We start from the raw sequence: 21,068 nt of genomic DNA, 5'->3' as shown, positions 1-21,068 counted from the left end.
AGCAGCACTTGGAATCATTTTACTGGCACTGTAATCCAGCTTGGGCCACAAGCCAGCTCAAAGCTGAGTGCAGTTTCTCCCATTGAAATTCAAGGGTGCTGCCTTGTTTGAGTTGTGGTTTGAGCATCTGCACTGACTTCCTACTGTCTCTTGGGCACCATTCAAGATGCTGCTTCCTAAAAGGCCCCAAGCAGCCTGTTTCAGAGCAGGGGTGGGGGAGGTGTAGCCCTCCAGAGCTTGCTGAGCTCCCAGCAGCCCCAGGTCAGTATGGCCAGTGGTTGGGAGTGATGGGAGTTGTAGTCCAGCAGCAGCTGGCGGGCCACCACAGGTCTTCCACCGCTCCTTTAGAGAGCATTTCCTCACTTCGTTAACAGAGCAGGGCAAAAGTGTCAACCGCTTGGTGGGGTGCAAATCCATTTAAGTCACCCTCCCTTTTATCTCCTCAGAAACATACTTAGGTAAGCTAATACAGAGCTTGTGAAAATCTGAGGCGTTGACTTGAAGAGGAACACCTGTAACTAAACAGAATATGGGCTCTCAGAGGCTGTTGTGAAGGAAGTGGGCACTGAGAACTGTCTTGCTGGTTTTTAGGCTGTGCGTCTGGAAAGTGTCTGGACAGACCGGGTGAGGTACATGGTGGTTGTCTATAGCACCGGACGCCAAGACACAGAGGAGAATATCCTGCTGGGAGTAGACTTTTCAAGCAAGGAGAGGTGAGTGCAGGGGTTTTTTGGGGGGGGGGGATGCCACCAGCCTGTTGTTTTCTGTGGAGGTCAGAGATCATCCCAAAGAATTGCAGTAGAAGCCACACACTTAAACATACTCTTATTTTAATGCAAAGGCTTAGGGTGTCAATGGCACTTGAGTTGACAATAAAATAAAGATGTTCAGGGGCAAACTCTGGATACCTACTCCCACCCACAGCAAGAACACTCACCAGAAATCTGTGGCTGTTTGCTAAGGTGTCCTTCTCTAGAACACCAGCCCTGGGATGTTTTTGTGGGAATTGAAAGGCATATTGAAGATGTTAAACCATTGTGAGAGGCCCGGAGTTTTGGACTTGAACCAGAGCTCCTAGTCTGCCATCAAGATCACCACAGCCAGTCACTTTTCTCCACTTAATCTGCTTCACAGGGAATATAAAATGGAGGCACTGTGGCAGGAGAGAGGACCATATTTGCCACCCCGACAGAATAAAAATGTAATTAACAAATGCATGAAATCTGGCCGTTGTTTTGTTGAGGTCCACATGTATTTGAAGCCTGTCAAAACGTTGTCATTTCTCCTTCTTGGTAGCAAAAGCTGCACCATCGGAATGGTTCTGCGCCTGTGGAGTGACACAAAGATCCATCTAGATGGTGACGGGTAAGAAACAAGAGCATTTCTAGAAAAACGAAGGTGATATTAGGCAGAGCAGGTCTGCTGGGAAAGGCCACTTCATTAAACTCTGAGCTTTTTGTATAGATATATTTTAGCTACTGTTAAGGGTGTGTCTTTTTGATACGCGACCAAACCCTCAACTTCTTATTGAATATACAGCTCTGTAGTTAGCAATTCAACATTATATAAACCTTATGAGAGCTTTGGTTATAAAGCAGTTTAAGAATGAATAGTATTACTAATAGCAACTTGTGATGCATAGCCGTAAGAGTGTGAATGATGATTCTTCATAATAGTAATAACCACAGCGACAATAGCTTGTGATGCATGGCCCCAGGATCATAGAGTGATTTCTTCTCTCTGTGGGTCTTCTTGCTAGTGGGTTCAGCGTCAGCACTGCAGGAAGGATGCATATCTTCAAGCCCGTTTCAGTTCAAGCAATGTGGTGAGTAACTTTTTCTTCAGCAGTTGACTCTTCTCATTCCCTTCTAGATGACAAAACATAGCCTTTCACCCCCTACCTGGCAAACAATCCCTGCCTCCCCCCCCCCCGAACAACTCAATCACTGAATTGCTGCAGTTGCTGGAGGTGGTGGGGGGGTCCTAGAAGGCTAGGCCAACTCTTGACCATAAATTATGATATAACTTAACTCCTCTCTCTTTAGAAAAAGCACCAGAGGGAAACTAGATGGTCGAGATGAATAAATTGGAGCCATTCTTCCTTGTCCATCAAATAACCCACCCTTACATTTTAGGTTTTTAAAGACAGGCTGGGAAATTCAATTTCTGTCTCATGGGAGAGTCTCAACACTCTGGTGTCTTGCTGAACCAGAGCATGAAGTTAGAATGGTAAATGATTTAGGAAGGCTAATAATGTGAGGAACGGGAGCACGCAGCATGAAGAAAAAGCTATATAAATTGTGCAGAAGCTTTGCAGTTGTACAACACCAAGAAATGAAATCCATCCTTAAAACCTTTTCATAGAACATCACAGCTTCACCTTTCCCTGTAACCCTCTCCTGCACTCAGTCTTTTACAAAGCCTTAGTAGGCTACAACCTAGGGCAGAGGAGGCAGAAGTTATACCACCCCTAATTGCCTCTTCTGATTGGCAGTGGCTCTCCTGGGTCTCAGGCAAAGAAGAGTCTTCCACAGCCCTTCCTGGAAAGTCTAGAGCAGGCATCCCCAAACTGTGACTCTCCAGATGTTTTGGCCTACAAATCCCATGATCCCTAGCTAACAGGACCAGTGGTCGGGGAAGATGGGAATTGTAGTCCAAAACATCTGGAGGGCCGAAGTTTGGGGATGCCTCGTCTAGAGGTTGAATCCAGCTCCTTCTGCCTGCAAGGGAGGCTCTTTCTATCTTCAGTGCCTCCCCATCTCTTCTTTTCACCTCTGATCATGCATGTGCCCCTTGCTGCTTACTAATTGTATAATTGCCATGGGGGGAGCAGAGGCCATGATCTATGATGACTTGAGAACAGTTTTCACACTTTCAGGTTATTGAGTGATAACTGCAGGTGTCCTGTGAACGGCTTGCTGTTTGACCCCACATGTTAATATCCTACACCCAGCAAAGTGTTTTGCCTGAGGCCAAGTGGAACAGAGCCATCTTTAGCCATTTGTTATCTTGTCACCTAACAAGCTCATATCTAACAAGCTTCCATGGTGCTCACAGGGGACTTTGGCACATTGGCTTACTTTCTGTTCTGCTTCCAGTCCAGCTCAGCATGGCCTGTGCCTGTATTGCACAGAGGAGAGAAATGCAATCAACCAATAGCTCCCTGTTCCTGCTACTTGGCCTCTGTCGTCCTGTGCCAGTGACAGGAATGGCACAACTCCTGTGCCTTTAGGGGGTGGGAGAAAATCCAAAGTGTGAAACTTTTTCCATAATTACATCCCACTTCTGGGAAAGCATCATCTAATATTCTGCTTCAGATACTTAAAACTGTTCATCCTTGCATCTTAATTCAGTAAAACCAGTTAGCATGTCTCAGAGGCGCTGATGTGGCTACTCTAGAGTAACGACTCCTCGCAGCATAGTCTTTTTAGACTTTTATTAAGTGCTGATTATTTACAGTGCTCAGAACGATCTATATACATGCTTACGGTGAGGTGTCAGAACCTCCGAATGGAGATTGGCGCGTTTTCTTCCAGCAAAGAAGCTTTGGGAGACCCAACCTCTTCCCCCTACGTTTGCGTCGCAATTCCGGAGTTGGGGGAATTGGCCTTCCCCCCGTGCTCACACCTTCCTGTCCCACCTGGGGCATGGGCTACGCAACCTTGCCTGAGCCTCGGACACCACTTCCTGACTCTCCGCTGGAGGCAGAGCTCTCCCTGCTCTCCCCAGCGCTTGGGGATGGGCTGGAACTTAAGATGGGAGGGACTTCCCTGTATCCCTTGTCCCTCACAGCATGGATTCTGATTTCAAACCTATCTTTTTTGTTTGTTTTGTTTTTGGTATTCTAGTTGTATTTATCATATGCTTGTAAATTGCATTGAGATTTATGTGAAGGTAATTAGAAGATTTGACAAATTCATAGAGGAGATTAAGGATATCATTGGCTGTTAGCCAGGATTGCTATGCTCTGCCCTGGAAACTGCAGGAAGAAAGAGTGCTGTTGTGCTTGGGTCCTGCTTGTGGGTTTCCATGGGCATCTGGCTGGCCACTGTGAGAACAGGGTGCTGGACTAGATGGGCTCCCTTTTGTCTGATCCGGCAGGCTCTTTTATGTTTATTTATAAATTCAACAGCTCAACCATGGTGAAACTTTGTCGCTGTTAATGTTTGCTCCTCTGCAGATTATTTTATCAGTCCCTCTGCCTCCCCCCACTCCTGTGTCCTTGGCACTTGAGCAATTTTTTTTCTCTCTTTGGGTTTCCATGCTTGCAGGTCCGCCTTGCAGATCCTCCACAAGGCTTGTGAGGTGGCTCGGAGGCACAATTACTTTCCTGGCGGGATGGCGCTCGTCTGGGCCACGTACTACGAGAGCTGCATCGCCTCCGAGCAAAGCTGCATCAATGAGTGGAACGCCATGCAGGACTTGGAGTCCACACGCCCCGACTCGCCAGCTCTATATGTGGACACGTGGGTCCTCCCCTTTTGGTTTTGGTCTGAGGTGTTCTGGCTAGAGAAATCCCACAAATAGAAGGGTTCCTATATTCATCGGGGAGAGGGTATCGGTTACGATTAGCCCCGTGAGATATGCTCCGCCTTCAGTCACTAGTGCCTCTGAATACCAGTTTCTGGAAACCATAGGGAGGGGAGAGTGCTGCTCTTGTGCCCAGGTCCTGCTTCCAGGTTTCCCATAATGGGCATCTAGTTGGCCACTGTGAGAAGAGGAGGCTGGACTAGATGGGCCTGATCCAGGAAGCTCTCCTCCTTTGAGTTAAATGTGAAAACCAATCCTGGGCATAAATTGTGCTTGGTGGCTCTACAATTCTGGGGGAAATTATGTGTTCTTTCCCCTTCCCCACCTCAAAACCAGGATGGAACCGTGGAAAGCAAGAAGGGGATAGTATATGTAGGATTCTGATAGGTACTTGGGTGTATTTGGGGAAATACTGGGATGCAGCTCTGTGGAGGAACAAGATGGTGGCCCAAGGGTATTTTCACTGTTTAGCTACTGAAAGCACTACGTATCCAGTCTGCTTGAATCTTCAGTAAACACTGACTTTGTAGCCTGAGTTTACCAGTAGCTTTTCTTTCACATGAAAGTAACTTGATTGCTTTCGCAATGAAAGCAGAAGTTCATAGAATCATAGAATCATAGAGTTGGAAGAGACCACAAGGGCCATCCAGTCCAACCCCCTGCCAAGCAGGAAACGCCATCAAAGCATTCCTGACAGATGGCTGTCAAGCCTCTGTTTAAAGACCTCCAAAGAAGGAGACTCCACCACACTCCTTGGCAGCAAATTCCACTGCCGAACAGCTCTTACTGTCAGGAAGTTCTTCCTAATGTTTAGGTGGAATTTTCTTTCTTGTAGTTTGAATCCGTTGCTCCTTGTCCGCTTCTCTGGAGCAGCAGAAAACAACCTTTCTCCCTCCTCTATATGACATCCTTTTATATATTTGAACATGGTTATCATATCACCCCTTAACCTTCTCTTCTCCAGGCTAAACATACCCAGCTCCCTAAGCCGTTCCTCATAAGGCATCGTTTCCAGGCCTTTGACCATTTTGGTTGCCCTCTTCTGGACACGTTCCAGCTTATCAGTATCCTTCTTGAACTGTGGTGCCCAGAACTGGACACAGTACTCCAGGTGAGGTCTGACCAGAGCAGAATACAGTGGTACTATTACTTCCCTTGATCTAGATGCTATACTCCTATTGATGCAGCCCAGAATTGCATTGGCTTTTTTAGCTGCTGCATCACACTGCTGACTCATGTTAAGTTTGTGGTCTACCAAGACTCCTAGATCCTTTTCACATGTACTGCTCTCAATCCTGCATTTGTGCCTTTCATTTTTTTGCCCAAGTGTAGTACTTTACATTTCTCCTTGTTAAAATTCATCTTGTTTGCTTTGGCCCAGTTGTCTAATCTGTTAAGGTCATTCTGAAGTGTGATCCTGTCCTCTGGGGTGTTAGCCACCCCTCCCAATTTGGTGTCATCTGCAAACTTGCTCAGGATGCCCTCAAGCCCATCATCCAAGTCATTGATAAAGATGTTGAACAAGACTGGGCCCAAGACAGAACCCTGTGGCACCCCACTAGTCACTACTCTCCAGGATGAGGAGGAGCCATTGATGAGCACCCTTTGGGTTCGGTCAGTAAGCCAGTTACAAATCCACTGAATGGTAGCATTGTCTAGCCCACATTTTACCAGCTTCTTTACAAGAATATCATGGGGCACCTTGTCAAAGGCCTTGCTGAAATCAAGATAGGCTACATCCACAGTGTTCCCTTCATCCACCAGGCTTGTAATCCTGTCAAAAAATGAGATCAGATTAGTCTGACATGACTTATTTTTCAGGAACCCATGTTTTAGTGATCACAGAGTTTCTTTCTAGGTGCTCACAGACTGTTTGCTTAATGATCTGCTCTAGAATCTTTCCTGGTATTGATGTCAGGCTGACTGGGCGGTAATTGTTTGGGTCCTCTCTTTTCCCCTTTTTGAAAATAGGGACAACATTTGCCCTCCTCCAGTCTGCTGGAACTTCGCCTGTTCTCCAGGAATTTTCAAAGATTATTGCCAGTGGTTCTGAAATCACCTCTGCCAGTTCTTTTAATACTCTTGGATGTAGTTCATCTGGCCCTGGAGACTTGAATACATCTAAACTAGCCAAGTATTCTTGTACTACCTCCTTACTTATTCTGGGCTGTGTTTCCCCTGCTGAATCATCTGCTCCATATTCTTCAGGTCGGGCGTTGTTTTCTTTCTTGGAGAAGACTGAGGCAAAGAAGGCATTGAGGAGTTCTGCCCTTTCTCTGTCCCCTGTTTGCATTTCACCATCTTCTCCTCTGAGTGACCCCACTGTTTCCTTGTTTTTCCTTTTGCTACGGACATACCCATAAAAGCCCTTTTTGTTGCTTTTAACCTCTCTAGCGAGCCTGAGTTCATTCTGTGCTTTAGCTTTTCTGACTTTGTCTCTAGGAGCCTGAAAGTTCCTGGGTTCCCAGGGAACAGCTCTTCATTGGGAGTCAGGCTCAGTGGTTCGCAGCCCCACAGATTTCTTTCCTGGGAAACTCTCATCTCCCTTTCTTGCCTTTCCAGACCAACTGAGAGGGAGCGGGCAGAACGCCACATCAAGGCCAAACTCCGAAGTATTATGATGAGCAAAGATCTGGAGAACGTAACCTCTAAAGAAGTAAGCAGAGCCTCTGGTGGCCTGTCCTGGGACTGCCTTGCTTCCTTCGCTGCCTAGCAAGCAAAATCGGAGGCCCTATATTGTTGTTACTACAGTGGTACCTTGCAAGACAAATGCCCTGCAAGATGAATTTTTCGCAAGACGAATGCGTCTTGTGATCTGATGGTGACTCGCAAGACGAATTCATTTTGGGAAAAATTCGTCTTGTGAATCGCTGCTTCCCATAGGAATGCATTGAAATTTAATTAATGCGTTCCTATGGGCAAAAAAAGAAATTTCAATGCATTCCTATGGGAAACCGCGATTCGCAAGATGAATTTTTCGCAAAACAAATTGACTCGCGGAACGAATTAAATTCGTCTTGCGAGGCACCACTGTACTATTGTTGCAGTGTGATGCAGTGGTAGGAATGTCTGACTAGGACCTGGGAGAGACCAGGGTTCAAATCCCCATGTGGCCATGAAGTTCTCTGGCTGACCTTGGTCCAGTCACTGCCTCTCTCAGTCCAACCTACCTGAGGAGGTGGAGAACCATGGACTCCTCCTTGTGCTTCCCCCCTCCCTTGCAGATAATTATGTTTAGATAGTTTGAACCTTGCGGATGACTCCTTGACTTACTTTCCCCCCATGACATTCTAACTTAGTTGTTACTGTTGTGTTGGTGATCCGTCCCCACAGCTGAGGGGCTTCCCAGGATCTCGACCTTGGGGGGCCCTCCCTTTGGTATCAACTGTAAGGTGCCACCTCACTAGTTGAAAAGTGTTCTGCTCCAGTAGCTCTGAGAACAGTTTCTGCCTAGGAGCCTGAAAGTACTTCTCTCTGTGTAGGCCCCAGACTGCTGGTGGGGGCTCCTGGCTGACAACTCATGACACCATAGTTGAGCATCTGCACTGGCGCCCATCTACAACTTAATACATCAGGGAGTGCCTGAACCCAGCGTGATCCCTGAGATCATCGGCAGGAGCGTCCTTGGTCGTTCCCCAAGATGGCGAGGCTCATTTGACAACAAGAAGAAACTGCACCTTTGGCCCAGCTGTGGGGAACACTAGAGATTCAGCCAGTGCCTTCAGTGCCAATTTTTACAAGCTTTTCTATTCCATCAGGTCTATGCAGGCAATTAAGAATACTTATTTCCATGATAGCCAGCTGATTTCTTATTGTCTCCTGGGGCCTCAGGAAGAGAAGCCTTTCTTGACTCATGGTGCCTGATCCTCTTAACAGGAGGTGCCCAAGGTTGGACCTGGGGCTTCCTTCACGCTGAACAGTGGCTCCCTCGATGGCCAGTCCACCTTCCTCACTCTGCTACTCTTTCGCCCGTGTAGATACGGAATGAGCTGGAGAAGCACATGAGCTGCAACTTGAAGGAGTTCAAAGAGTTCATTGACAATGAGATGCTGCTAATCCTGGGGCAGATGGACAAGCCCTCTCTCATTTTTGACCATCTGTACTTGGTAAGTAGCCAAGCAGGTGAGCCCAGTCATTTGAAAGCCTTTGCCACCAACACCTCTGTGGCGCTGCTTTTGTTGTGTGTCTTGACTCTGGTGTGGTTCTTCCAGGGTTCCGAGTGGAATGCCTCCAACCTGGAGGAGCTACGGGGCTCTGGGTGAGTACCATGTTTTCCAGCTCCTCAGTTAGCTGCTAATCCCTGGTCACTGATGCTCTTCTGCAAACCAGAGCAGCGCACGGAAACGCCATTTACCTTCCCACTGGAGCCATTTACCTTCCCATTTACCTATTTATCTACTTGCACTTGACGTGCTTTCGAACTGCTGGGTTGGCAGGAGCAGGGACCGAGCACCGGAGCTCACCCCGTCGCGGGGATTTGAACCGCCAGCCTTCTGATCGGCAAGCCCTAGGCTCTGTGGTTTAGACCACAGCGCCACCCGCTTCCCCATAATAGAGTACATTATGCAAACAAGTAAAATGGCAGAATAGCTTATGTGAATTAAAGCAAAACTGGCAGATGTCTGCATATGTCATGAAAGATGCAGAAATTGAGGTTTTCCTGGTGTAGAAATGCTGCTGTTTTCCCTGCCCCCACCACCATGATAAAACCACAGTCTTTTATAAAAAAAGAAGAACTGTTGTTACAACAGTAAACAACAAAAAACTTACCCTGATAAAATTGCAGACTTTTGTCATGCTATGTAACAAAGAGTGTTGGGTGGATTCCTGCCACAGTCTGAACAATTCAATAAACATCTGCCATGGGTTATAAAAGGAATAGTTTGTGTTTGCCCTTTGCTGCTCTGACCTGGCATGTTAGTTGTTCAGCCAATGCTATTGACTATACCAAGAATCACTGTTCAGCCCAGTGCCAGTTTCCAGCATCTGGCTATCTCCATATGGGCAGCAGTCAATAGAAAGGCCAAGAGGTCATCATTTGGGTAATCCTGAGTGGGTGGGATTGTAAATCCAAGTGGTGCTTGTGCAGGAGACAGGAGACATTTCAATTGTTTTGCACAAACATTGTCTTGATCTGTTCCTATGTTTATAGCGTTGACTACATCTTAAATGTCACAAGGGAGATCGACAATTTTTTCCCTGGCTTGTTTGCATACCACAACATCAGGGTCTATGATGAAGAGACCACTGACCTCCTTGCCCACTGGAACGAGGCCTACCATTTCATCAACAAAGCCAAGTAAGCTGATGCACAGAAGGGACACTTTTTTCTTTTGCCGTGTTCTGGGAGCGATGAGGGAAGCCCTGTTCTGGATGCTAGGAGAGCCTCACTGTGGTGCATACAGCCCAGTGCTCTGCCTCCAAACAGAAGGGCAGGATGGCAGCAGTCATGCCCAGGCAGCTAGCTACATGTGCCTCGTGTCCTGCTGGTGAAAATAAAGGTTCCCTTGCTAACTGTTTTCACGGATGATACTTAGCATTCATATGGCACAAAGAAACCTTCAAACAGCTTTGCAAACATTGTCTCAGTAATCCTTCCAACAGTCCTTTAAGGCAGGTCAGCAGTATCCCTCCTGTGTTGCACCCAGCAGTGCCAGTGTTTTCCTGGGGAGTCTCTTAGCCACTAGGCTGCACCAGCCCAGAGAGAGCCACCAACTGGCCTGTCCCCTAAATCATTGATGCTGGTGTCTTGACAAAAATTGTATAAGCTAACTGTTTATTTATTGTATTTATTATCTGCCCTTCTCCTAAGTTGGGATTCAAGGTGACTTACAACATTTAGAAACATCATTATAAAATACAAAGGAAAACAAACTAGTTAAAAACCAATTTATCAGAACACATTTAGAGCCAGCAGTTAAACTACAGTTTGCCCTGACAGCTGCCCAGCAATCAGCATTGTTTGCACCTCAGTTTCCAGTTTTTCAACAGGAAGCTCTCAGCCTGACAGTGGAAAGAGGGAGCCCATATAGCCTCTCAGGAGGGAATCCTGCAATATGGAAGCAGCCACAGATAAGGCTTTCTCTCTCATGTCACCACCAGCCATGCCTCTGATGTGGATGGGACTATTTGTTGTGTTCTGCATAGCGCCTTACAACCATCTGCTTCATTCATTCTCACACTTGCCCTGCAGAGTGTGTTTGCATTATCCTTATATACAGATGTGGAGCTGAGTTGGAGAGAGATGGATCTGCCTTAACACTCTCCCTCTCCCAACCAGTACATAAGTGGGCTGGGATTTGAGTTCAGCGCTCTTACTCACCCACAGAGGCTTCAAGGCCATTGCTGTTATGAGCAGATGTGCTGTGCTGCCAGGCAGCCGAAGCTACTTTACCGATGCCCTTAATAAATGCTTGTTTGTTGACAAAGCAAAGAGGTGCTTGGAATCTTGGTTCACAAACGCTTTAAAGTGTCCCAGTTTGTGCTGCAGAACCAAGAATGGTTGTTTTCCCCCAGCTGCCAATCTCCTCCCTTCCTCCCCTCTACAGGAAAAACCGCTCAAAGTGTCTAGTCCATTGCAAAATGGGTGTGAGTCGCTCTGCCTCCACCGTCATTGCGTATGCCATGAAGGAATTTGGCTGGCCCCTGGAGAAAGCATACAATTACGTCAAGCAGAAGCGCAGCATCGCTAGGCCCAACGCCGGTTTCATGAGGCAGCTCCTGGAGTACGAGGGCATTCTGGATGCCAGGTAAGGGGCTGGTGCTTGGGAAGGAAAGTGGAGGGAGCAGGGTGAGCCTTGGCCCCACGCTGCCACTGACCCCATTGTTCCGTCTGAAATGGTGGAGCTCAGGACAGATCCACACATTAAGAAGAAGCAGGTGGTCCTCTGCCTCAGACTCCCTTTGCTTGACTTCACTTACATAATGGTGAGAGTTGTCTTCCTTCATGTCGTGCAGCACAAGGTGCACCTCTTCTGCTTCTGATCCTCACCCCACTTCCATTTTGGTTTGCATTGCTTGTTTTATTTTTGTCTTGCCTTTGTTTTTTCTTAACTCTAAAATGGAAAACAACAACAACCAGCCATACAAATTACTTTAAAAGAAGAGAAAAGGAAAGGCAGGTGATGAAGTCTTCATGGGCTGCCAGTCTGTTCTGAGCCTGATTTTATTCATACATTAATTCATTCTCGTTTAGAGAATTGGTTCTCTGCTCACCAAAAAGGTTACCAGAGGTTTGCATCTGTTGAAACAAGACAGTCCCTGCCCCACAGGCTTGCAAACTAAAAAAAGGGAAAGAAATGAGAATAACATATAACACACAAGGGGAAAGGGACAGGGAGGGAAATCAAACTTAGGCACCCATTCCTAAACAGTTCTTCTTATAATGACCAGCTGGCAAATTCAGGGGCAGGAGGTGCCTGATGTTGCTGGGCATTTCAGCAAAGTTTGATGGAATGAGCCCTGCCGCTTGCCATCGCTCCCACTGAGGCAGTCCTATGGAATGGCTGCCCCCAGGTGACAGCTGAGAGAGAGGAGGCCTGGTGGGGAACTTTGAGAAACACATGATTAATTCATTCTCTCTCTCTCTCTGCCCCTCCCCCACCCTGGCTACCTTCCCCCATAGCAAACAGCGTCATAACAAGCTATGGAAGCAACAGCCTGAGGACAGCCTCCCCCAGAACTTGGGCAGCGCTGGTGGGCCAAGTGACTATCTGCTCGACAGTCTGGATGTGGACCTGGATGCTCCTTGCCAGCCCAGCTGTGCAGACCCCCGCATAAGCCAGGAGGCCGTGGGCTTCCACTACTGCTTCAGGCGCCTCTCTGACTCCTTGCCTGTGAACAGAGAGTCGCTTTTCCAGCTGGAGGACCTGGAGAGGGACTTTTTGCTGGAAGAGGAGGAGGAGGCAGATTTGGCAGCAACAGAGCTGCCCTTCCTGGGCTTTGTTGACGAGCCTCCAGTGGAAAAGCTGAAGAGCATGGAGAGAGCAGAGGTCTCTGGCTTTGGGGAGAAAACTACGGAGGGGAATCCTGAGGTCAGCCTCCTGAAGGCTGGAGCTGTACCCAGGCTTGCTGTCCCGGAAGAAGGAGACCCTGCAGAGGAGAAGCTCATTGAGCGCTGGAAGCGTCACTCATCTGCACAAGAGGAGGAGAGCCGGTGGAACTGTGAGAACCTGAACAACAACAACAGCAAGAGGAGCTGCCCTGAGGATTTTGAGGTGGGTGTTGGACTGAAGGGTGGAGCTCAGTTGAGCACATCAGAGTGTTTAGTTATGTGTCACACACACACACACACACACACACACACACACACGGATATTGTTGCATGTCTTGGCATGACCAAAGGCAGATCATGGTAGTTGCTCTTCTTGTTTGGAGTCCTTCAGGAGGTCATGTCATACTTTGTCGCTGTTCACCCTCTCCCTTAGTACGCAAGTCCTTGCTTCATATTGTCCCCCAAAGCAGGATCCTCTTCAGGGATGCATCATGTGATGGAATTTCCCTCCCTGAACTGTGCTTTCCTTTCTGGGGTGTAAGTAGCCCTTCATTCCATAGGGGACACAGGCAACCTGGGAGGGTTGGATGAGGCCCAACTATTAATATATAGCAGAAGAGAACATGTAAGCAGTCTCTGGGAAAGTTCACACAGAGAAATAGCAGTAGGAGTATGCTTTTCTTTTCTTTTCTTAAAAAGAGAATAGTAGAGTTGTGGAGCTGTAAGGGACCCAAGGGTTATCTAGTCCACCCCCTGCAATGCAGGAGTCACAGCTAAAGAGTCCCTGACAGGTAGCCATCCAACCTCGGCTTAAATGCTTCTGGTGAAAGAAAAGTCCACCACCTCCCGAGGGGGTCCGTTCCACTGTTAAAAATCTCTTTCCACCAGAATGATATTTCTTATGTTTAGTTGGAATCTCCTTTCTTGTAACTTGAATCTATTAGTTTGGGTCCTGCCCTCCAGAGCAGGACAAAGCAAGCTTGCTCCATCTTCCAAGCTAAACATACCAAGCTCCTTCAACTGTTCCTCATCAGGCTTGGTTTCCAGACCCTTGATCATCTTGGTCACCCTCCTCTGCACACATTTCAGCTTGTCAATATGCTTATTTAAATTGTGGCTTTCAAAACTGGACACCATATTCCAGGTGGTGTCTGACATAAGGCGGAATAGAGCGGGACTATGACTTCCCTTGATCTGGACACTTTGTTGAGAAAAGGATTGAATATTCCTATTCCCTTCTTATTTTGATGCCTCCTCTGAAGTGAGGGTTTAGAGAAACAGAGCTCACCACCCCTTCCTACTTTTGTGTTCTCCACATATTAGGAATTGAGCAGAACCAATCCAGGCGAATAAGTCTCATGAACTCAGCAGCCAGCAACCCCTGGGACACTTGAGAGTTTTGCAGCTCACCTGACACAGGTTGGCTTACGCACTGAGCCTCTTCCTCAAACAAACCAGTTATGCTATATTCCCAAGATGCAGCCTGTGGATGGAAAACATCACAGCATGTCAGAGTGGGAGGGTATGAGAAGGAAGGGCACTTGCATCCATCCTTATTCAGAATGCAGCAGGTAAAGCAGCACATTAATGGTACATAAAACTATAGAAGAACGTAAAAATAGCCTGATGGATCAGGCCAATGGCCTATCTAGTCCAGCATCCTGTTCTCACAGTGGCCAACGAGATTCCTGTGGCCGGGAGGAGAGTGTGGTGGCCCAGAGAGCAGGATTTGAGCACAAGAGCAGTCTCCGCTGACATGGTTTCCAGCAACTGGTATGCAGAAGCAGAGCAGAGCCATCCTGGTTGGGAGCCATTGAAATCCCTCTCCTCCATGAATTTAATTAATCCTCTTTTAAAGCAATCCAAGTTGGTGGCCATCTCTCCCTCTGGAAGGAGGGAGTTCAACTATGTGCTTTGAGTGACTCTTTCCCTCTAGCAGCTAAAGTCTTCCCCAGTCAGCCTTCTCAGCCAGAAGCATCCTGCCTGGTCCCTCAAGCTCACCCCCCTTTTCCTTGCCCAAGGCAGGTGCAGGAGGAGGCCAGCAGCTGAGGAAATCTCCCACAGTGCTGACAAAGGCTGCTATTTCTGTGGTGACTGCTTCAATGAGGAAGCTCTCTGTGGCTTTGTCTGGCGGGAAGGAGGAAATCCTGACTCACAGGGAGGAAGCTGAGTGCTCTAACACTGGTTTTCTCCACCACTGTGAGTGGCGTGTGCCAGCCAAGAGGTCCCTTGGAGTGTTGTCATTCGTTATTTTTAAAAGAGCAAGTATCTCTTCATTTCTGCAGCTCCTTCTAGCACTCTTAAAAACCAGAGAGGGACGGTAGGGATTCATTGTGTTTTTGCCATCAGGGCAGAACTGAAAAATTGCCGATTGCTGAGGTGGGGGGGCTTGTGCTGTGAACCTGGTTCTCCTGAGTCATCCTCTCCCCAGAGGACCCCCAGTAGTGGTGCTGTGTCACCGAGGATTCCCCCGCTTTTGAGCTGGGTTGGCTGCATTAAACCAAGCCCTCAGACCATGAAAAAATGGTGCTTATAATTCCCTCCCAACTTCCATAGCACCTCTAATTTTTGCTAACTGAAGGTTTACATCTTCAGTTGCATTTTCCCTCCCAGGAAGGTGTGCTGGCATTATTCCTGCTGCATTAAAGGAGTATAAGAGACCATGGTAGACCAGGTCTGTGTCATGAGTCCAAGGCAGAGATGAGGCTTCAACCCCTCTGGGCCACCACACCCCACGTCCCAAGAAACTCTCCTCCCAGCCACAGCAACTTCTTGTGAAGTTGGCTTCCCTGGTTCTGGAAGTTTCACTTTGAAATGCGGAAAGCCTAGCATAGGGGTGGAAGGCCAGGCCTGTAAGTTAGCCCACCTCAGTGGAACCACCCACCTGTCATCATCAGGCGTTATATTGACATATGGGGATAATTGACAGGTGGGTTGTCCTGCCCACCTGCCAGAGTTGGCCCTTGGGGCCAAGCAGAATTGAACTCCCTGCATATCAACTGATGGGCAGGGGCTTCAGTCCCTTCCTTCACTTGGTCTGCCCCCATGCCTGATGTCATGTGTTGTGGGCATCGCTTCAAGAAAGCAGCCTGGTGGCTTACAGGCCGAGGGTCTCTCATTCCTGGCAATGTGTGTCTGTGCACTTTGGGCTCCTAGATGGAAATGTAGTGGGGGATCATTTCTCAATGGCTGGCTTGCCACCCAGTTATGTCCTTAACGGAAGAACAGCCCCACTGAATCCAGCCGGGGTCCCTAAGAACAGCCTCACGCTGCCCTTTCAGGAGACTGGGCTGCCAATCCTAGTGGTAGGAGGCACAAGCCGCCTCTAGCCTAGTCTCTTTCCAAGAGCAGCCAGCCAGATAGCCATAAGAGGTGTGTGAGCCATAGCCATAGGTGCCAAGTTCCAGATTGAAAAATCTAGGATCAGCAGTGCCGTGGCACCGGAAGTTGCTTCTACGCACTTCCGGACATGCGTAGAAGCGACTTCCGATGCTGCTATGCCCATTTCCAAAATGTCTGCAGTGCCATAAATCGCTTCTACGCACTTCCGGACATGCGTAGAAGCGACTTCTGGCGCTGCTAACATTTTGGAAATGGGCACAGCGGCATCGGAAGTCGCTTCTACGCATGTCCGGAAGTGCATAGAAGCGACTTCCGGTGCCAGTGCAGCACCAGAAGAACATGGCCGTCGGCAGGAGCTCTGTAATCCGGAGGAATACGGGGTATTTTGCCATTCGGGACACCTGCGGGAAACGGTAAGAAAATACGGGGGTTTCCCGGGGAAAACGGGGTACTTGGCAGCTATGGCCATAGCCCTCCCTTATTCTGATTCTGACTACACATTAGGAAGAACATTCTGAGTGTAAGAGCTGTTGAACAATGCAATGGTCTCCCTCTGAAGGTGGTGGACCCTCCTTTGTTGGAGGCTTTTAAGCAGAGGTTGGATGGCAATCCATCAGGAATTATTTAGGTGTGATCCTGGCAATGCAGGGGGTTGGACTAGAAGACCCTTGTGGGCCCTCCCAACTCTACAGTTCTATGATTCCACACACACCCCCAAAAGCACCTGGTAATTCAGAGAGACAGTGCCTTAGGACACAAAAGGTTCCAATTACATAGTAAGGGAAAGGGTAAAGGACCCCTGGACAGTTAAGTCCAGTCAAAGGTGACTATGAGGTGCGGTGGTAATCTTGCTTCAGCTGTCCACAGACAGCTTTCCGGGTCATGTGGCCAGCAGGACTAAACCGCTTCTGGCACAACAGAACACTGTGACAGAACCCAGAGCGCATGGAAATGCCGTTTACCTTTCCGCCACCGTTCCACCTATTTACGTTGCCTTACCGTTCCACCTATTTACGTGCACTGGTGTGCTTTCGAACTACTAGGTTGGCAGGAGCTGGGACAGAGCAATGGGAGCTCACTCCGTCATGAGGATTTAAACCACTGACCTTCTGAGCCCAAGTGGCTCAGTAGTTTAGACTACAGTGCCACCCACGTCTCCTAACCAGTTGGGCAAAAACTTTAAAAAAAAACCTTTTTAATACAAGTATTTACAAAAAGTGTAGACAAGCGTGCAGCATCATAACAGACTTTTGTCTGGTGCAGGAAAGTGGTGAGGAAGACTGCTTCTTCTACAGCAGTCCAAAACCAACATTTTTGTTTTTCCCTTAGAACTTCTGTGGATTTGATGGACTGATTAAAGCTCATACACTTGATTGGCTAAGCTCTAGCCCTGATGTGCTGGCAGACCTGCTAAACAGCCACTGATAGACCTTCATTTATTCACAATTCACAATTTTATTTCTGTGCCACTTTTCTGTGCTCCAAGTGGCTTACAACCAAGAGAACAGGAATGCATCTCACAATCAGTCATCACAAGAACAATTTCACAATAGCATAATAGAACAACAATGTACGTATTAGGAAATATAACAAAAGCACAATGTTTCGGTACTATGAATATAACACAGTTGCTCTAACCACATTACATCTCCTGGCAAGAGCAAAAACAACAAGGGAGCTTGACAGTTTTACTTTGGTCCCAGAAACACCCCTCCAATTACCCTTATTTATTGCATTGCTCTCCCACCTTTTTCTCCACAGAGCTCAAGGTGGGCGCACATGGTTCTCCATCTCCTCATTTAATCCCCCCCCCCCACACACACACCAAGGTGATAGACTGAGAGGCAGTGACTAGCCCAGGCTCCCTTAGTGAGTTCATGGCCAAGTGGAGATTGGAACTCTCCTCTCCCAGGTCCTAGTCCAACACCCAAACCACTGCTATTACTATTGCTATACTACACTGGCTCAGTCCCTCTCCTGCAGCGTCATCTTGGGAGGCTTCCAGGGGCAAGGAGTGGGGCAGCTGGAAGTGCCCCTACCATGATGATGTGCCCAGGTCTGTAGAATGATAGAGCTGGAAATAACCCCCAAGGGCCATCTAGTTCAACCCCCCGCAATGCAGGGATTGCAGGTTCTGCTTTCCCATTTTTGTTTCATGCCTGGCGCCTCTTAACCTGGCCTCTTTTGTCCCCTTCAGCACGATGCCATCTTTGGGATCCTCAGCAAAGTGAAGCCTTCCTACAAGTCTTGCGCCGACTGCATGTATGCCACTGCTGGCGCCTCAGCCGACACTTTTGGGGACCCGTGTGAGCCCCTGCACCTGGCCTCCCCCTCTTGCAGTTCCACGGTCTGCACGCAGCCGCCGTTCCTCCTGCACAGGACGCCCGCCTTTTTGGAGCAGGCATTCTGTGAGTCTCCCCCGAAAGAAATCCACACTGCAAAAAGCAACAGCTTGCCTCCACTACTAACAGGGAGTGGCTTGCAAAGCGCTGATCCCAGCAGACCTGCAGCCGGCTGGCCCTGCGGTGCTTCCGAGAAGCCCAGAGATGGCCCTAGAGCTCCAGCTGGCCTGAGAAACACTCTCTGCGAGAGGAGTCCCGTCCTCAGCGATGGGACGAAAGAGGATTCCTCGCCGAAAAGGGACGCCCGGCAGACCAAGGACCTGAAATACTTGCTCTTCAGCAAGGATTTGGAGAAGCCGACCCCCAGTAGCTACCTGATGCAGCATCAGGAGTCGCTCCTGCAGCTCCAGAAAGCAGGCTTGGTCCGGAAGCACACGAAGGAGCTGGAGCGCCTCAAGAGCCTGCCAGCGCCTGAAGCAGCTGCTCATGTGAGGGAATGCCCTGGGGGCCTGGTGGGCGCCAGCATTCCAGAAGAGACCCAGGAGCTGGAGGTGGCCCAGCAGGAGCAGCAGCCTCTTCCCATGCCCAGCGGTATGAAAAGTGACACTGAGAAGCTGCAGAAAAGCCCCCTGGTAGGTGGGGCGTCTCAGAAGACCTCCACGCCTGTCCTGTGCCGGACAGTGGACCACACAAGCAGCTTCACAAAGGACTTTCTCAAGACCATCTGCTACACACCGTCGTCATCCCGGAGCTCCAACCTGACACGGAGCTCCAGCAGCGACAGCATCCACAGCGTGCGAGGGAAGCCTGGCTTGGTGAAGCAGCGGACCCAGGAGATTGAGACCAGGCTGCGGCTGGCTGGCCTGACAGTCTCCTCCCCGCTGAAGCGCTCCAACTCCCTGGCCAAACTGGGCAGCCTCAACCTGTCTTCAGAGGACTTGGCGAGTGAGACGGACCTGTCCGCCCTGACAGACTCCAGGGAGACCAAGTCGAGCGAGTCCTCGGTGGTGCTCTGCCACCCTGCCCTGAAGGCCACTGGAGAGCAAGCCGTCTTGCCACCGGGAGAAGCCCCTCTGACAAAGTTGAAGGGCAGGCCGTGGATGGGGGAGAGTTGACACATATTTGTGACCTTTGTTAAAAAGAACTTGTTCCTTTTATATTTGTCTCTACTAAATGCAATTTTATCATTTTGCAAAAAGATGGTAAAGTTCTCTGCCCTCCCCCCAATCCCTTCCCGTGTGATGCCACAAGTAGCGTGGGGAAAGGGGGAGACTGACAGTGTTAGCAACTCACAGCCTCCCGGCTCAGAAGGCGATGGTGCCATGTGTGACCTGGGCCTCTTCTTTCCTCTGGGGGGGCAGATCCTCTTCCCCTCCCATGCTGAAAAAGCAGCAACTCTTTCTTGCAAGGTTTCCCTGGCATCTCCAGCTGAGCAGAATTTCCTAGTTCAAAGAGGCACTTGAGGTAAGAGCCTAAGAGGGAAACACCAAACCTGCTACCTCCATTCTTCACGTATTTATACATGGGATTTTTATTTTAAAATAGCACACAAAAAGCAATCTTGCTCCGAAATGGATGGTTCTCCTTTTGAACAGTTACAGTTCGGTCATTGTTGGCAGCGCCACTGCACAGATCCCCGTTCCTGTCAGTTCCTTTCAGTTTATGTGCCCCGAGCGACGGTCTTTCTGGTCTGACTTTACTCGCCTGGTTGAAGGAGTGTTGAGTTTCTCCTGGGATGTGGGATGACCATCCTGTGGCTCCTTGCCTTCTGTTGTCATTCATGTGGCTTTGCTAAGGCAGTTCCATCAATGCTGTTGGGGAGGGCAACCTGGAGCCCCTCTTAAAAACAGCAGTAGCTGAATTCTGAGTTGTCGACCTTTTGAGTTTGGAGCTTATCATAAAGCTATTGTGGCACAAGAAGGGGGAGCCTGTGCCCCCCCCAGATGTTGCCCTGCTCCTTCTGCCACCCCTGAAGAGGGTTGTAGTCCAGCAACATCTGGGGGCCACAGGGCCCATAACCCTGATGTCCTAATGTTGCTGATCACACATGGAATAAAGGATTGGGTGGCCGTGGATAATTGTTGGGTTTATTTGTTTTTCTACTGTTGACCTACATTTGGAAATTGGGGAGAGTTTCTGTGGGATCAAGAGTCGTCTTCACTTTTGTCTTTTAATATTTTTGTAAAAATGAGCTGTGTGCTTTGCTCAACTTGCAGCCGTCAGAAGGAAGCTGCATTTTGCCTCAGGAACAGATGGTGCTCTCTGCCAAGCTCCAGAGCTCTTTGTGGACTGGGGCAGCATCACACGCATATGCTTGGAGGTCCTTTCCCTCCTTTGTTTTATTGCCTGGTGAAGAAAAAGGACTGCTTCTTGGCACTTTTCCCAGAGGTGCGTCTCACCAGTCACACAGTGGGTCAAAGGTTCCCTGAATCTTTGTCTGCTGTTGCTGCTGGTCTTGCTGATTGAGACCATAGTGTCTTTGGGGCTCAAGGGGAAGGTCTGTGCTGGTTTCTGAGCACCACAAGGGAGGGGACTCATGCAATAAGACCAGATTTTGGGGGGGGGGGTCCTCTCTGCAATATTCATTGTAATTCAAAGGTCCAGGAGATTGTTCTTGGAGCACCCTCCCCCAGGCCCACACCAGGGCTCTCCAGACTTAGTCGGAGCCTGCTGGAATGGAGTGCCGAGAGAAGAGGAGAGGAACCCTTCCTCCCCCTGGGAACCCTCACTCAGAGCCTTTCCCACACACTGTTCTGGTCACAGGGCAGAGGTGAGTCTGGTGCAGGTCTTGGCGAACTTCTGAGGCCTCACACAGAGGCTCTCAATCCAAGGGGAGAGGAGGACTCTTGGCATTTCACTCT

General features: G+C 48.9%; 1 protein-coding gene across 4 annotated transcripts in view; it reads left to right on the top strand.

Annotated features, from left to right (window-relative positions):
- SSH1 (slingshot protein phosphatase 1) overlaps positions 1–20,020 on the top strand; it is a 46,804-nt gene extending 26,784 nt beyond the window's left edge. For all 4 annotated transcript variants that reach the window (XM_035134954.2, XM_035134956.2, XM_035134959.2 and 1 more), the window contains 11 exons: positions 592–713; positions 1,297–1,365; positions 1,760–1,825; positions 4,272–4,466; positions 7,093–7,186; positions 8,508–8,636; positions 8,742–8,788; positions 9,683–9,829; positions 11,079–11,279; positions 12,155–12,746; positions 18,063–20,020. In XM_035134954.2, the coding sequence (XP_034990845.1) occupies positions 592–713; positions 1,297–1,365; positions 1,760–1,825; positions 4,272–4,466; positions 7,093–7,186; positions 8,508–8,636; positions 8,742–8,788; positions 9,683–9,829; positions 11,079–11,279; positions 12,155–12,746; positions 18,063–19,322 (2,922 nt within the window). In that variant the 3' untranslated portion in view covers positions 19,323–20,020. The remainder of the gene's footprint in view (positions 1–591; positions 714–1,296; positions 1,366–1,759; positions 1,826–4,271; positions 4,467–7,092; positions 7,187–8,507; positions 8,637–8,741; positions 8,789–9,682; positions 9,830–11,078; positions 11,280–12,154; positions 12,747–18,062) is intronic.
- Positions 20,021–21,068: the final 1,048 nt, after the last annotated feature.

Source organism: Zootoca vivipara, chromosome 13, assembly GCF_963506605.1.
Source record: "Zootoca vivipara chromosome 13, rZooViv1.1, whole genome shotgun sequence".
Classification (NCBI taxonomy): Eukaryota; Metazoa; Chordata; class Lepidosauria; order Squamata; family Lacertidae; genus Zootoca; species Zootoca vivipara.
This window is presented reverse-complemented; position numbering and strand designations above follow the sequence as displayed.